Below are 17,078 nucleotides of genomic sequence, written 5' to 3'. Positions count from 1 at the left end.
TACAGGGGCAGGGATGTGTTGTTGCAATTGTACAGGGCCTTGGTGAGGCCACACCTAGAATATTGTGCACAGTTTTTGTCTCCTTTTCTGAGGAAGGATGCTCTTGCTCTCGAGGCAGTGCAGCAAACGTTTACCAGAATGATTCCAGAGATGGCGGGACTGTCATATGAGGAGAGATTGACTAGGTTAGGATTGTTCTCGCTGGAGTTCAGAAGAATGAGGGAGGATGTCATAGAGACTTATAACATTCTAACAGGACTAGACAGGGTCACAGTCTGAGGATTCAGGATAAACCATTTCAGACTGAGATGAGGAGACAATTCTTCATCCAAAGAGTGGTGAGCCTGTGGAATTCATTACCACAGGAAGTAGTTGATGCTTAAACATTGAATATATTCAAGAGATGGCTAGATATAGCACTTGGGGCAAATGGGATCAAAGGTTATGGGGAGAAAGCAGGTGTCATGTGAGTGTCCCTTTAAGAAATGTTTTTGTCTTATCACATGGTTGAACTGCACAGATTGAAAGAAGTGACTCTCTATCTTCATTTTAAAAGCTGTTTCCAGTCTACTTGGTAACTTAAAAGAAATGATTGCTTTCTGGAAGGAACTCAAACTTGCTGTTTGAAAAGGGAAACAGAGTATCCATAAATAATAACAAGTCTTATACCAGTAAGAATGCCGTGTGCTGGGCCACACCTTTGAAAAGGGGTTTCTGGTTTTACTTGGATTTTGTTATTAATTTGGAACAGTTAAGGGGAATTCATGAAGGGTTATACATAGATTATTGTAGCTGTGTGGGGTCTTTATGTTTGCAGTTGATAAAAAATATTACTGTGTGTGTTTATACAAATGTTAACTAAATTTGTAGACTGAATCTTGTTTTCTGATTGAAAGCACCTAAAAACTCTGTTGAATAACACCTGAAAGACAGGCTCTTGTGCTCATCCCAGCCAAATTCAATAAACAGTCGTTGGTCAGGTGAACTCCATAATATACTTTGGAGTTTTCTAAACCCTGGCCCATAGCACAGAATTAGGTTAATGAGTTGGATGAACAGCCATGTTCGTGATAAACGGAGGAGCAGGCTTGAAGGGCCGAAAGGCCTCTTCCTGCTCCTATCTTCTATGTATCTATGGAACAATGCAACGACACTTGGAAATTATGCGGAAATTCTCCCGTGTCAGAAACCTGTTTCTAGTTTCAATGCATCCAGTTGCAGTCAATGTTGAACCAACTTACTTAACACATCATGGTACCAGAGTGCTATTAATCCTAACGAATCTACCTCGAGTGCATCTGCAAAGACCAGCAAGCAGCCATCCAGCGGCATGGAAAACATCCAGCCTCCTTCGCAACTCCGGATCTTCGGCGCCAACTGGAAAGTCTTCAAACAAAAGTTCCTCCTGTACATCGAGGCCTCCGACCTCGAGGCAGCATCGGATGCCAGAAAGATCGCACTGTTCCTGTCGACTGCGGGGGATCACGCCATCCACATCTATAACTCGCTTACGTTTGCCGATGGCGAAGACAAGACAAAGTTAAAGACAGTTCTGCTGAAATTCGACAGCCACTGCGACATTGAGGTGAATGAGAGCTTTGAACGGTACATCTTCCAACAAAGGCTTCAGGGTAAGGATGAACCTTTTCAGTCCTTCTTGACCCATCTCCGCATCCTAGCGCAGTCATGTAATTATGACTCGATGACTGATTCCATGAACCGGGATCAGATCGTTTTCGGGGTCCAGTCCGACTTTCTGCGGGAGCAGCTCCTCAAAATCAAACAGTTGACCCTCTCCGTCACCATAGTAATGTACGTTGTCCATGAGCATGAGATGCCCTCGTACGAATGGGATATGGCACTCGACTCATCGATCGACAGTTCCAACGCGCCACAGCGAAAAACTGCACCGACCTCCTCAGAAGACAAACATGGGACACAACCGACAGAATACCCTTCGTCGTCCAGTACTTCCCTGGAGCGGAGAAACTACGTCATCTTCTTCACAGCCTTCAACACGTCATTGATGACGATGAACATCTTGCCAAGGTCATCCCCACATCCCCACTACTTGCCTTCAAATAACCGCGCAACCTCAAACAAACCATTGTTTGCAGCAAACTACCCAGTCTTCAGAACAGTGACCACGACACCACACAACCCTGCCATGGCAATCTCTGCAAGACGTGCCAGATCATCGACATGGATACCACTATTACACGTGAGAACACCACCCACCAGGTACGCGGTACATACTCGTGCGACTCGGCCAACGTTGTCTACCTCATACACTGCAGGAAAGGATGTCCCAAAGCGTGGTACATTGGCGAGACCATGCAGACGCTGCGACAACGAATGAACGGACATGGCGCGACAATCACCAGGCAGGAATGTTCCCTTCCAGTCAGGGAACACTTCAGCAGTCAAGGGCATTCAGCCTCTGATCTCCGAGTAAGCGTTCTCCAAGGCGGCCTTCAGGACGCGCGACAACGCAGAATCGCCCAGCAGAAACTTATAGCCAAGTTCCGCACACATGAGTGCAGCCTCAACCGGGACCTGGGATTCATGTCGCATTACATTCATCCCCCACCATCTGGCCTGCAAAATCCTACCAACTGTCCTGGCTTGAAACAATTCACACCTCTTTAACCTGGGGTTACCCCATCTCTGGATCTGTAAAGATTTAATCACCTGCTAATGGCCGCATTCCAAGCATTGTTTGGCATCTTTGAATTTGTCTATATATATGTTTCTGGAACATACCTCTTCATTCACCTGAGGAAGGAGCAGCGCTCCGAAAGCTAGTGACATCGAAACAAACCTGGACTTTAACCTGGTGTTGTAAGACTTTGTACAATGGTAATGCTATAGCTGCCAGTGTGTCGTGTCAGCTAGGTGTCTCTCACAAAGCAATCAAGGCGACGTTGAGATTCGAGATCGTCCGGCCTGACAAGGCATCCCTGCTCGGTGCTCGTGCATGCAAACTCCTAAATCTGGTACAGCGGGTTCTTGCCATGTCCTCGACACTGGCGACGGCCTCGCCCAATGCGAATCTCAAGGCTAAGATGGACGACATTCTCACACAATACCACAATGTGTTTGATGGGATGGGCACGTTCCCATGTCGCTACAAGATACTACTCAAGCCGAATGCCACCCCAGTCAAGTCCATGCACCACGCCGGGTGCCGGTTCCTCTCAAGGTTTGTCTGAAAACGCAGCTACAAGAGCTCCAAAACCAGGGCATCATCTCAAAGGTCACGGAACCCACAGACCGGGTCAGCTCCATGGTCTGTGTCAAGAAACCCTCTGGCGAACTCCACATTTGCATTGATCCCAAAGACCTGAATCGCAACATCATGCGAGAGCATTACCCGATCCCGAAGCGTGAAGAATTGACCTGTGAGATGGCTCACGCCAAATTCTTTACCAAGCTGGACACCTCCCGTGGCTTCTGGCAAATTCAGCTGGATGAGTCCAGTCGGAAGCTGTGCACTTTTAACACTCCGTTCGGCAGGTATTGCTACAACCGCATGCCTTTTGGTATATATCAGCTTCCAAAGTATTTCATTGCATAATGGAGCAAATGATGGAGGGCATTGAGGGGCTGCGAGTCTACGTGGACGACGTGATCATCTGGTCCACGACGCCCGAGGATCACATTGCTCGCCTCAAACAGGTTTTCCAGAGGATTCATGAAAATGGCCTCCAGCTCAACCGGGCCAAATGCTCGTTTGGGCGGTCCGTTATCAAGTTTTTAGGTGACCACATTTCACAGCAAGGTGTGCAACCTGACACCGACAAGTGCAGGCAATCAATGCCATGAAGACACCAGAGGACAAAAAGGCGGTCCTCCGCTTCCTCGGGATTTCCCAACATGGCATCCCACACCACGGCCCTCCAGCATCTCGTTAAAAAGTTGACAGTGTTCCAGTGGCTTCCCGCACATCAAGCGGAGTGGCTTGAACTGAAGGCGAAGCTCACCACAGCCCCAGTACTGGCGTTCTTTGACCCAACCAAGGATACCAAGATATCCACAGACGCAAGCCAGGACGGCATTGGGGCAGTGCTCCTCCAGCGAGACGATTCCTCGTCCTGGGCTCCAGTGGCATATGCCTCCAGGGCCATGACTCCGACCGAACAACGGTATGCCCAGATCGAAAAGGAGTGTCTGGGTCTCCTGACAGGAATAGTCAAGTTTCATGACTAAGTATACGGTCTGCCGAAGTTCACGGTGGAAACAGTCCGCATAATCCAGAAGGATTTAAATGACATGACACCTCGGCTGCAGCGAATTCTTCTTTGTCTCCGCAGATATGACTTCAAACTCGTCTACACACCGGGCAAGGAGCTGATCATCGCGGATGCCCTATCCCGATCCATCACCATGCCGTGTGAACCGGGCGACTTCATTCGCCACATCGAGGCACAAGTGCAGTTGTGTGCCAGCAACCTCCCAGCCACTGATGAACGAGTTGTCCAGATACGCGAAGAAACTGCCAAAGATCCTCTACTGCAGCACGTGATGCAACACCTTGCCCATGGCTGGCAAAAGGGCAGTGCGCCCAGTTCTTCAACGTTAAGGACGAGTTAACGGTTGTCGAGGGGATCCTTCTTAAACTAGATAGAATCGTCATTCCCCAAAGCATGCAAGCCATGGTGCGCAAACAGATCCATGAGGGTCACCTTGGGGTCGAAAAATGTTGACGCAGTGCTCAGCAGGCAGTCTACTGGCCCGGCATCAGCCAGGACATTGCCAACACGGTCCTCAACTGCACAACATGTCAGAAGTTTCAACCAGCTCAGCCCAAGGAAACACTGCAACAGCACGAGATCGTGACTTCTTCGTGGTCCAAGGTGGGGATAGACCTCTTTCACGCAAATGGGCGTGATTACGTGCTCTTCGTCGACTACTTCTCCAGCTACCCGGAAGTGGCAAAACTGTCGGACCTCATGTCCAAGTCAGTGATTAAAGCCTGCAAAGAGACGTTTGCCAGGCACGGGATACCACTGACAGTAATGAGTGACGACGGCCCATGCTTCTACAGCCAAGAGTGGTCCGACTTTGCAAGATCCTACCACTTCAGTCACATTACATCCAGTCCCCAATACCCGCAATCAAACGGGAAGGCCGAAAAAGGGGTCCATATTGTCAAGCGGTTGCTGTGCAAGGCTGCAGACTCAGCCTCGGACTTCAACCTGGCGCTGTTCCCAGACAGGGAAACCCCTCTGTCGACCGATTTGTCTCTGGCGCAGCTGCTCATGAACCGCAACCTGAGGACGACTGTTCCAGCCAAGCATGTTCCAGAACTTGACCGCCTCACGGTGCTGCAGAAAGTGCAGCGATCCAGGGACCAGCAGAAGATCACGTATGATGCTCATGCCAAGGATCTACCTACGCTGGCTCCAGACGATATTGTTCGCGTCCAGTTGCCTGAGGGAGGTTGGTCAGCCCCAGCTATTGTTGTCAGGCAGGCTGCGCCCAGGTCCTTCGTTGTCCAAATGGCTGATGGCTCCATTCTACGGCGCAACAGGAGGGCGCTACGAAAAGTTCCCTGCCCACCGCCTGGCCGCACTTCTCCGCATGTCTTCATGCTTCCTCCGGACATCTCGCACCACGAGGCCACCAATCTGGCAGTGATCCCGCCTCTCCATGAGGCCACTGACATGGCAGCAAACCCGCCTGTCCAAGTGCCGGCGTCCCCCCCCTCCACCTCTGAGGCGATCAACAAGAATTCATCGCCCGCCACAAAGACTGAATCTATAGGCTTAAATCTTGTAAATGTTGTTCAGTTTGTTCTGTATCTGCACGATAGACACCTTCCCATGTACATATGTTCATTCACTCACCACTTGTTTATAATCATGCTTGGATTCCAGAATTTACTTCAAAAATGTGAGATGTCATAATATCCACTTATGTATATAATGAGATGCAGACAGGCAGTGATTGACACACAGGATAACCAATGAACACACACGACACAAAACAACCAATCCCCTGACAGGACACCACCACTATAAAGCATACAGGGTATTAAGACTCTCTCTACCTCTACAGGACACAACTACTGAGATAGTAAATGTGCACAAGCCAGTGAGCACTATCACCATGAGGTACAGATTTAGTCTGGTCAAGCCAGTAGGAGGTTATCAGTTAGATTGATAGAGTGTCAACTCACAGCAGACTATGTACAGCAATCAGGAAGTTCAATAAAACAGTGTTGGATCATCTCCTGTGTCAGAAACCTGTTTCTAGTTTCACTGCATCCAGTTGCAGTCAACGTTGAACCAACTTACTTAACACATCAAGGCCCACACGATGTGGGAAGCCTGACAGCTTTGGCTATGTGGGATGGTGTCCAGGAGGGGGTGGGATTTTTTTTCTGGGTTCCTGAGCCCATTGGAGGTGTCCCTCAAGATCATCACCCCGTTTCCCAGCCCCTTGAATCTGGTCTCATCCCCTTCACCAAACCTCATGATCCTTGACTTACATGTGGTCCTCAATGTGGTGGAACTGCCTTTAGCCATTGCTCTAGCTGGGATTGCTGACTACAGAACTCCCAACCATCAGTTTCCTTGCAGTTCTCTCAGGCGGGACTTCCTACCGAGATAAGGGCAGACATCTCACCTCAAAGCAATCAATGCTGCTCCCAGCATTGAATTGCTGTGGGGCATCTGTCAAGCTTGTGAGTGAGCACATCCGCAGCTGTTTAGATGGGCTAGAGAGGGCTACGGTGCATTGTGAAATCCATACCCATGTGTGGGAACTGGGATGGAAGCCAGAGCTTGATAGCAATGGGGAAATGCATCACACAAACTGAAAATATTATTTTCATTATCACTACTGCAACTGTGCAAAAGTAATATTAATATATACTTGAATGCTCTGGAAGAGGCTAGTCTGGGGGGATGGGGGGGGGTTGGGTGGAGTGGAACACAGGGTCTCGTTGTATGCAGACGCCCTGCTCCTACATATTTCTGACCTGTTAGGGGGGATGGGGGAGATTATGCGAATCTTAGGGGAATTTGGCCGGTTCTCGGGGTACAAATTGAATATGGGTAAAAGTGAGGTATTTGTGATCCAGGCGAGGGGTCAGGAGAGGAGACTGGAGGAGATGCTGTTTAAGGTGGTGGGACGGAGTTTTCGTTACTTGGATATTCAGGTGGCACGGGGTTGGGAGCAGTTACATAAATTAAATCTGGGCCGATTAGTTGAACAACTGAAGGACGTCCGGAGGTGGGACATGCTCCCGTTGTCACTGGCGTGGAGGGTACAGACCCTAAAGATGACGGTTCTCCCGAGGTTTTTGTTTGTTTTCCAGTGCCTCCCTATTTTTATATTTTTTAAGCGGGTGAATAGTGTGATATCTGGGTTTGTGTGGGCGGGTAAAACCCCGCGAGTAAAACAAGTGCTTTTAGAGCGGAGCCGAGAGGAGTTAGGGCTGGCACTACCAAACTTTAGGAACTACTACTGGGCGGCAAATATAGCCATGATAAGGAAGTGGGTAGTAGGGATAGGGTCGGTGTGGGAGCGGGTGGAGGTGGCCTCACGTAAGTTTGGGGGCATTGGTAACGGCTCCTCTGCCTTTCTCGCCGGCCCAGTACTTCACAAGCTCGGTGGTAGTGGTGGCCCTGAGAGTTTGAGAGCAGTGGCGGAAGCATATGGGAGTGGAGGGAGTGTCGGTATGGGTTCCAATTTGTGGTAATCACCGGTTTGTCCCGGGGAGGATGGATGAGGGGCTTTGGGGGTGGCAGAGAGCAGGTATTGAGAGGCTGGGGGATCTGTTTATTGAGAGGAGCTTTCCCTGTTTGGAGGATCTGGAAGTGCAGTTTGAATTGCCGGGAGGGAATGGGTTTCACTATCTGCAGGTGAGGGATTTTGTGCGAAGGCAGGTTTCGACCTTTCCGCTTCTACCGCCACAGGGGATACAGGACAAGGTAGTTTCTAGAACGGAGGTGGGGGAGAGGAAGGTATCGGAAATCTAGAAAGGACTTGTGGAAGAAACCCAGATAGGTGAGATAAAACGTAAATGGAAAGATGAGTTGGGAAAGGAGTTAGAGACAGGCCTGTGGGAGGATGTTCTGAGCAGAGTCAACACGTCCTCAGCATGTGCCAGGCTCAGCCCGATACAATTCAAGGTGGTCCACCGGGTACACATGATGTTGGCCCGGATGAGCAGGTTTTTGGGGGTAGAGGACAGGTGTGTGAGGTGTGCAAACCATGTCCACATGTTTTGGGCATGCTCGAAGCTTAGGGGATTCTGGAGGTGGCAGCCGTTTCCTTTTTAAAAAATAATTTTATTCCGGTTTTTGCAAAATGTTTAGAACAATAACAAAAACAATAACATGAACATGGTAAAATAAACATTTACCCACCCGACCCAATCTTCACACACCTCAACCATCTAACACAAATCCGCGCCCCCCCCCTTCAGAATGCTGCTTCTGCCGACATTTTAATTTTCCCCGAGAAAGTCGACGAACGGCTGCCATCTCCGAGAGAACCCTAACATTGACCCTCTTAAGGCAAACATTATTTTCTCAAGACTGAGAAACCCAGCCATGTCGTTAACCCAGGTCTCTACACTCAGGGGCTTCGAGTCCCTCCACATTAAAAGGATCCGTCTCCGGGCTACCAGGGAGGCAAAGGCCAGGACGCGGCCTCTTTCACTCCCTGAACTCCCGGATCTTCTGACACTCCAAAGATCGCTACCTCTGGACTCGGCACCACCCGTGTTTCTAGCACTGTGGACATTGCCTTCGCAACCCTTGCCAAAACCCTCTGAGCTTCGGGCATGACCAGAACATGTGGACATGGTTTGCTGGGGATCCCGCGCACCTCGCACATCTATCTTCTTCCCCGAAAAACGCGCTCATCGTCGCCGCCATCATGTGTGCCCGGTGGACCACCTTAAATTGTATTAGGCTAAGCCTGGCACATGATGAGGAAGAATTGACCCTGCTTAGGGCATCTCCCCATAGACCCGCCTCTAACTCTCCTCCTAGCTCGACCTCCCACTTGCCCTTAGGCTCCTCCACCGGGTTTCCTCTGCCTCCAACAGCTCCTGGTAGATATCCGACACCTTCCCCTCCCCCACCCAGGTACCGGAAACTACTCTATCCTGTATCCCCCATGGCAGCAGCAGCAGAAAGATCAACACCAATTTCCTCAGGAAGTCTCGCACTTGCCAATATCTGAAACCATTCCCTGGCGGCAGTTTAAATTTATCCTCCAGCGCCTTCAAGCTGGGAAAGCTCCCATCTATAAACAGATCCCCATCCTTCTAATTCCTGCCCTCTGCCAGCTCTGGAACCCGCCATCCAGCCTGCCTGGTACAAACCTGTGGTTGTTACAAATCGGGGTCCAGACCGACGCACCCTCCACCTCCTCCATTGCCCCCAGATCCACAGTGCCGCCACCACCACCGGACTTGTGGAGTATGGGGTCGGCGAGAACGGCAGAGGCACCGTTACCAATGCTCCTAGACAGGTGTCTTTACATGACACCTCCTCCAACCACTCCCATGCCAACCCCTCCCCCATTGCCCACTTACTAATCATGGCTATATTAGCCGTCCAGTAGTAGTTGCAGAAGTTCGGCAGCGTCAACCCACCCTCCCCCCGACTACGCTCTAACAACATTCTCCTCACCCGTGGTTTTATTCGCCCACACAAAGCCCAAAATGATCTTGTTCACCCGCTTGAAAAAGGCTTTAGGGATGAAGATGGGGAGGCACTGAAAGACAAACAGAAATCTGGGGATGACCGTCATTTTCACGGTCTGTACCCTCCCCGCCAGTGACAACGGGAGGATGTCCATCTCTTAAAGTCCCCTTCCATTTGCTCTACCAACCGGGATAGATTAAGCTTATGTAGTGCCTCCCATTTCTGAGCCATCTGGATTCCCAGATAGCGAAAGCTCTTCCCTACCATTCTAAGCGGCAGCTCTCCCAGTCTCTCCTCCTGCCCTCTAGCCTGAATCACGAACATCTCGCTCTTCCCCATATGCAATTTATACCCGAAAAACTGCCAAATTCCCCCAAGGTCCGCATAACCTCCCCTATCCCCCCCAAACGGGTCCAAAATGTACAAAAGCAAATCGTCCGCGTAGTGCGAGACCCGGTGCTCCAACGCCACCCCCCCCCGCCCCCCGCGAACCAGCCCCTGCCAGTTCCTCAAAGCTCTTAACGCCATGGCCAGTGGCTCTATAGCTAGAGCAAACAATAACGGGGAGAGAGGGTACCCTTGCCTCATCCCTCAATGTAATTTGAAATACCCCAACCTCAGCCGGTTCGTACGCATGCTCGCTACAGGCGCCTGGTAGAGCAACCGCACCCAGCCAATAAAGCCCTCACCAAACCCAAATCTTCCCAGCACCTCCCACAGGTAATCCCACTCCACCCAATCAAAAGCCTTCTCCGCATGAGTCGCTACCACCACCTCCGCCTCTTCTCTTTCTGAGGGCAACATAATAACATTTAAACTCCGAACGTTGCCTTGAGTTGCCTGCCCTTAACAAATCCCATCTGGTCTTCCCCTATCACCCTTGGAAATCAGTCTTCTATCCTTGTGGTCAATATCTTAGCCAACAACTTGGCATCCACATTCAAAAGCGAGATCGGCCTATATGACCCACACTGCTCAGGATCCTTCTCCCGTTTATGAATAAGTGAAATCGAGGCCTGCAACATTGTCGGGGGGAGGATTCCCTTCTCTCTAGCCTCGTTAAATGTCCTCACCAGCAGTGGGCTCAATATCTCTGAGAACTTCATATAAGATTCCACCGGGTAGCCGTCTGGCCCTGGAGCCTTGCCCGACTGCATGCCCTCCAGCCCCTTGATAATTTCCTCAATCTCAATTGGGGCTCCCAGCCCCTCCACCAGATCCTCCTCCACCCTCAGAAACCTCAACTGATCCAGAAATTGCCTCATCCCCTCCCCTCCAACCGGGGTTTCCGACTCATAATTTAAGGTAAAAATCTTTTAAAACTTTGTCGTCGTCCCCACCCCCGGGTCCAAGACCATGTTACCATCCCTATTCTTCACTCTACCAATCTCCCTGGCCGCCTCGCTCTTCCTAAGCTGTTGCGCCAATATCCTACTCGCCTTTGCCCCATACTCATAAACCGCCCCCTTTACCTTCCTCATATGTTCCACAGCTTTCCCTGTTGTCAACAACTCAAACACCGCCTGTAACTTCCGCCGCTCCCTCAGGAGCCCCGCGTCCGGGGCCTCCGCGTATTCCTGTCCACCCGGAGTATCTCCTCCACTAATCTCTCCCTCTCCGCCCGTTCCCCTTTTCCCTGTGACTGAATCAAAATTAGTTCCCCTCTAACAACCGCCTTCAGAGCTTCCCAACCGTCGCTGCAGATACCTCTCCCGTGTCATTTGTTTCCAGGTAGTTCTGGATGGACTTATTCACCCGCCCACAGACCGCTTCATCCGCTAGCAACCCCACATCCAGTCTCCATAACGGACGTTGCCTCTCTCCTCACTGACCCGCAAATCCACCCAATGCGGGGCATGGTCCGACACTGCAATTGCCGAGTATTCTGTCCCCGCCACCTTCGGTATTAGCGCCCTGCTCAGAACAAAAAAGTCAATACGAGGGTAAACCTTATGGACGTGAGAACAAAAACTCCTTCCCCCCCCCCGGTCGTGTAAACCTCCATAGGTCTATACCCCCCCATCTGTACCATGAAGCCCTTCAATTCCTTTGCCACAGCCGGCCTCCTCCCTGACCTGGATATTGACCGGTCCAATTCAGGATCAATGAGTGTGTTCAAGTCCCCCCCCCCCCCCCCCCCCCCCCCCCACCCCGATCAGGTTATGTGACTCTGGTCCGGGATCTTACCTAGCACCCACCTCATAAATTCCACGTCGTCCCAGATCGGAGCATATATGTTCACGATTACCACTCGTACACCCTCCAACCTTCCACTCACCATTATGTACCTACCCTCCTTATCTGACACTATTTTCCCAGCCTCAAATGCCACCGTTTACTAATCAAAATTGCTACCCCCCTGGTCTTTGAGTCCAGCCCTGAGTGGAACACCTGGCTAACCCATCCCTTCCTCAATCTCGTCTGATCTATGACCTTTAGATGTGTCTCTTGTAGCATTGCCACGTCTGTCTTCAGCTCCCTTAGATGCGCGAACAGGTGAGCCCTCTTGACCGGCCCAATCAGTCCTCTCACGTTCCACATAATCAGCCTGGATGGGGGGGCTTCCAACCCCCCCCCCCCCCCCCACTTCCCTGCCGTATAGCCATCACCCTTTTTAGGCCAGCCCCGAGCCCGCGCCCCCCTCTTCCCTGAGTACCCACATGAGCAGCAGCCGTTCCCGACCTCCCATTTATTCCCCGATAATAGTTCCTCCCCTGTCAGCAAAGCAGCCTCCCCCCCTACCCACCCCCCCTCTCAACAGCACCAGAAACCTCATCCCCCAGGTCAAGTACCAGCATAACACTTGCTCACCCCCCCACTGCGCTCCCGAGATTCAGCTGAAGCATGTTGACCCCGATAACCCCCACCCCGGCGCCGAACAGTCTGTCTCACTATTATTCAAACCTCTCCCCCCCACATGAATAAACCTTTTAACAGCATCACATTCCCCAGTAAGTAAACAGCAGCAAAACAAAAAAGAAGAAATTATCATAAACCAGTGAAGAGACGATCACTTAAAACAAAACCCAGTCTCCCGAAGAATAGCTCTATCATCAAGACCCCCTCCCCCGCATCAAATCCTGCAAGACAAAGCACCCTCCAACCATCACCACAGCCCATTATTTCACCCAGAACGACATAATTCTTTTAAAAAAACAATACAGTATTACGAGCCACCGCTACAAAACTTCTCTGCAGCTTAAATGTCCTTTAAATCGTCTCCAGCTTCTTTTCTTCAATGAATGTCCACACATCGTCCTCCGTCTCAAAATAAAAGTCCCGTTCCTCGTGCGTAACCCACAGCCGCGCTGGGTACAGCATCCCGAACTTCACCCCCTTCTTGAAGGGGGTCGCCTTTGCCCGATTGAACCCAGCCCGTCTCTTGGCCAACTCCGCTCCCAGGTCCTGATAAATACACAACTCACAGTTCTCCCACTTGTTGTCCGTTCTTTCCTGGCCCACTGCAAGACGTGTTCCTTATCCGTAAAACGGTGAAAAAGTACCACATGGCCCGCAGCGGGTCATTCGCCGTGGGCTTCCTCGCAAGGGCTCTGTGTGCTCTATCCATCTACATGGGCCGAGGGAACGCCCCAGCCCCCATCAACTTCTCCAGCATGTCCGACACATGCCCTCGCATCCGATCCCTCACTGCCTTCAGGGAGGTCAACAATTCTGAGGTTCTGCCTCCTGGACCTATTCTCCAGGTCCTCCAACTTCTCCTGCATCCTCTTCTGGCGGTCGTCCAACACCTCCACCTTGTTCTCCAGCACGGTTATATAGTCCTCCTGGTCGGGTAACTTTTGTTCGAGCTCCCGTATCGATTTCCCCTGGGTCTCCTGATTCAAGACTACTTGATCAATCGAAGACTTGATCAGGTCCAGCGTATCCTTTTTCAGCTTGGCGAAGCAATCCTCAAAAAACTTCACCAGCTTCTCCATCGACCACTGTGCCATTTCTCCTCGGCCCTTGCCCTCCGCCATGCTGTCCCGCGAGACCAGCTCCGCTTGCATCTCACTACCAGGACTGAGGCATTTCACACGGCCACGTCTGGTCCAATTCTCCATACACCAGGGAGGGAATCCTCCTTACTGTTGCACAGTTCCCCGATTTATCTCATAAAATCCGAGAAAAGTCAGGGGACTAAGGTCCGAAAGTCCATTACAGGCGGGAGCCATCGAATGTGCGACCTACTCCTCCATGGCCGCCACCGGAAGTCAGGTGGCAGCCGTTTATCGACTTCTTTGGAGAAAACTAAACTGCCAGCAAATTCAATTGGGGGGGGGGGGGGGGGGGGAGGGGTTAGGGAGAAAGTGGGGGGTATGTGGGAGTCAGGCTATTTTTTTTGTCTAGATTGGGCGGGAACAGTGGGAGATGGAGGGATGTGTTAAGCACTGAACTATGTTTACATTTGTATTTGTATCTTTTATTGTTAGAAAACCATAAATGTCGTAATAAAATGTTTGTAAAAAAATATATATACCTGAATGCTAGCTGCAATCTTTGGAAAGCAATGGCTGCAGCCTGACATTTAGCATCAATGGTCATCTCCAGTTCAGCAGGTGCAAGATTAGCTAATATACCATTATATTCACGCTTGATCGTGTCCATGAAAATGTTCAACTTATTTTGTGCTTCTGACAACATGAACTCCTGCAACATAAAATGATCAGTCATTAAGGACAGAAACCATACCAATGGAATTGCAAAATAAAAACAATGAAAAGTATGAAAGAAGGAAAACAGGTCATTGATCTGCCAGTCGTATTTGTACTGACAAACATCTTGCTTAACATAATTTGGAAAGATCTAGGGCTCAAATCTGTGCCCGCATTGGGCTCTCGCTTGAGCGCAATGTGGCCCGAGAATGCTGGGACAGCCCTCCAGCGAGCCTCCCGACAGCTTCCGTGCCTCCCGGAATTCTCCGGAGTCCCACGAAACATTGGAGTCGGAACCCTTACCCAAATGGCCGTGACCGAATGACGCTCCCGGAAGTAGGTCGGAAACCTACTTCCGACCTACCTGCGCGGGATCCAGCAGTCTCCCATTATTCTTCAGTCTCCCCAGGGTGGCTGCAGCCGGGCGCTGATCAGTGTTCATCCACACAAACGTGGACCAGATGGAACGGCATCCGGGGGGTATCCCAGACCACCTCGGTGGTCAGGGTAAGTGCAGGGTGGCACCCTGGCCCTCCCCCTGGAACGCAGAGACTTGGCATTGCCCAACTGGCACCTTGGCACTGCCATCCTGGAACACTGCCTGGGTGCCAGAGTGGCAGTGCAAGGGTGCCTGGGTGCGAGGGGGGCCATGCCCATAAAATGAGAGGGAGGGGGTGTTTGAAGAGTGCAGGGCAGGGAAGTAGAGTCCTCAGGGTAGTTGGGGGGTGATGGGTCCTAGAAGGAAGGGGGTTCTGTAAGGGGGCTTGGGGAGAGGGGCCTGAAGAGGGGATACCCCCAGGGATCCCATAGCGGGTTGTCCTCATTTGGGGAGTGTGGGGTGGCATTCATGGGGGTGGCATTGCCCCATGGGTTGGGGGACCCACAAGCTCATTTAGGGATTGAGGCACCGTTTCAAAATGGCGGCCCAATCTCAGAGTTCACACCCCGGAGCTAAAAACATTCTGAGTGTGGCTTAAACCGGTGAGAAATGCCCCAAGGCCCAAAAAAGTGACTCAGTGTCATTGAATAGCGGGTGGGGAACTCGTCGGCAGAGCTGGCGGGAAACTCTCTGGAAAGTCCACCACAAATGAACTAGGAAATTTTTTGGGAGAAACTGAAACTGCCAAACTGAAACAAACTGCTATAACCTGCCTGCTTACCATTGGCTGGGGACTAATGATAATCCCACAATCCTGTGGGAGTTGGAGCTTCCCCAATGAGGGGGGCGGAGAAACCATTAAAAAACTCCATGTATAAATAAAGCTGGCCAGTTTGGAACCAGCAGGAAGGAGTGTGCAGCAAGGGAAGTTACTGCTACTGTTATGTATATATGTTATTGTAAATAAATGTTATTACTTTGTATCCTTAAAACTCGTGCTGGATTCTTCGTGACCCTCACAAAACTGGCGACGAGGGTTAAAGTGAATAGCTGTCTACACTGCTGAAGCCACCTCCCTGGATTTTTGTTGGATACAGGTTGGAAGTTGTTTTCTATTATACCATGCCTCTGTACGGACGTTTGGATGTTTTTGATGCTGCGCTGGAAAGCTGGAACCAGTACGCACAACGGATGCGTTACTATTTCCGGGCAAACAATATCACCGAAAACAAGCGCCAGGTGGTCATATTGCTCACCGCCTGCGGCCCGCATACGTTTGGGGTGATTCGGAGCCTTACGTACCCAGCAGCGCCAGACACCAAAACATTTGATGAACTTGTGAATATAGTGGGGCAACATTTTAACCCAACCCCGTCCACGGTAGTCCAGCGTTACCGGTTTAATACCGCTGAGAGGACCCCTGGAGAATCCCTTGCCGATTTTCTATCCAGGCTACGCAGGATTGCGGAGTACTGTGACTATGGTGAGACCGTGTCAGAAATGTTACGCGACCGCTTGGTTTGCGGTATGAACAATGCGGCCACCCAGAGAAAGTTGTTAGCTGAGCCAACATTGACTTTTCAACAGGCCATTCAAATAGTATAGTCCCGCGAGAGCGCAGAACGAGGAGTGCAGGAGCTACAGGGAATGGAGGTGCATACCTCCGTCCGAAAATGCCCCCCTCGCACTCCTGCGGTACCTTGGGCGAGGCGACGTCCGGACCGACGCCAGTGTCCGTCGGACATTCCTCCCCGAAGGGAGCCTTCTCCAGAACCAATGGATGAGGAGCCATGTCCGTGTCAGACTTGTAGGCACCGACCCCGTCGCGGACGCCGGTCCTGGGCCGCCAGAGGCGCCGTCTTTCCGACCGAAACTGGGACCAGCCCAGGGGCCATACCTTCCACGTGGATGAACCCGCGGCGACTACTCCTGAGGACGACTGCCTGCAGCTGCATTGTGTGGCAGCTCCCCATGTGGCCCCCATTAAGGTGACAGTACGGGTCAATGGTCACCCGCTTGAGATGGAGTTGGACACTGGCGCAGCGGTCTCCGTGATCGCCCAGAGGACATTCGACCGCATCAAGCAGGGTATATAGACCATTACATTAACCGACTCACAGGCCAGGTTGGCTACCTACACGGGGGAACCACTGGACATTGCAGGAACTACAATGACCCCTGTTGTTTATGGACGCCAGGAGGGGCGCTTCCCACTTATCGTGGTGCGCGGCCATGGGCCCAGCCTGTTGGGTCGGGACTGGTTGCGCCATTTGCGGTTGCAATGGCAGCACATCCTCCAAACAGTTTCTGAAGGGTTGATTGAGGTGCTAGGACGATACCCAGATGTATTCCAGCCTGGTTTGGGGAAAATAAAAG

General features: G+C 51.2%; 1 protein-coding gene across 2 annotated transcripts in view; it reads right to left on the bottom strand.

Annotated features, from left to right (window-relative positions):
• Positions 1 to 17,078, bottom strand: part of LOC140388177 (cilia- and flagella-associated protein 54-like) — a 948,449-nt gene that overhangs the window by 272,597 nt on the left and 658,774 nt on the right. For both annotated transcript variants that reach the window (XM_072471937.1, XM_072471938.1), the window contains one exon: positions 14,149 to 14,318. In XM_072471937.1, coding sequence (XP_072328038.1) covers positions 14,149 to 14,318 — 170 coding nt within the window. The remainder of the gene's footprint in view (positions 1 to 14,148; positions 14,319 to 17,078) is intronic.

Source organism: Scyliorhinus torazame, chromosome 13, assembly GCF_047496885.1.
Source record: "Scyliorhinus torazame isolate Kashiwa2021f chromosome 13, sScyTor2.1, whole genome shotgun sequence".
NCBI classification, from domain to species: Eukaryota; Metazoa; Chordata; class Chondrichthyes; order Carcharhiniformes; family Scyliorhinidae; genus Scyliorhinus; species Scyliorhinus torazame.
Note: the sequence above shows the minus strand (reverse complement) of the source record. Positions and strands in the feature narration are given on the sequence as shown.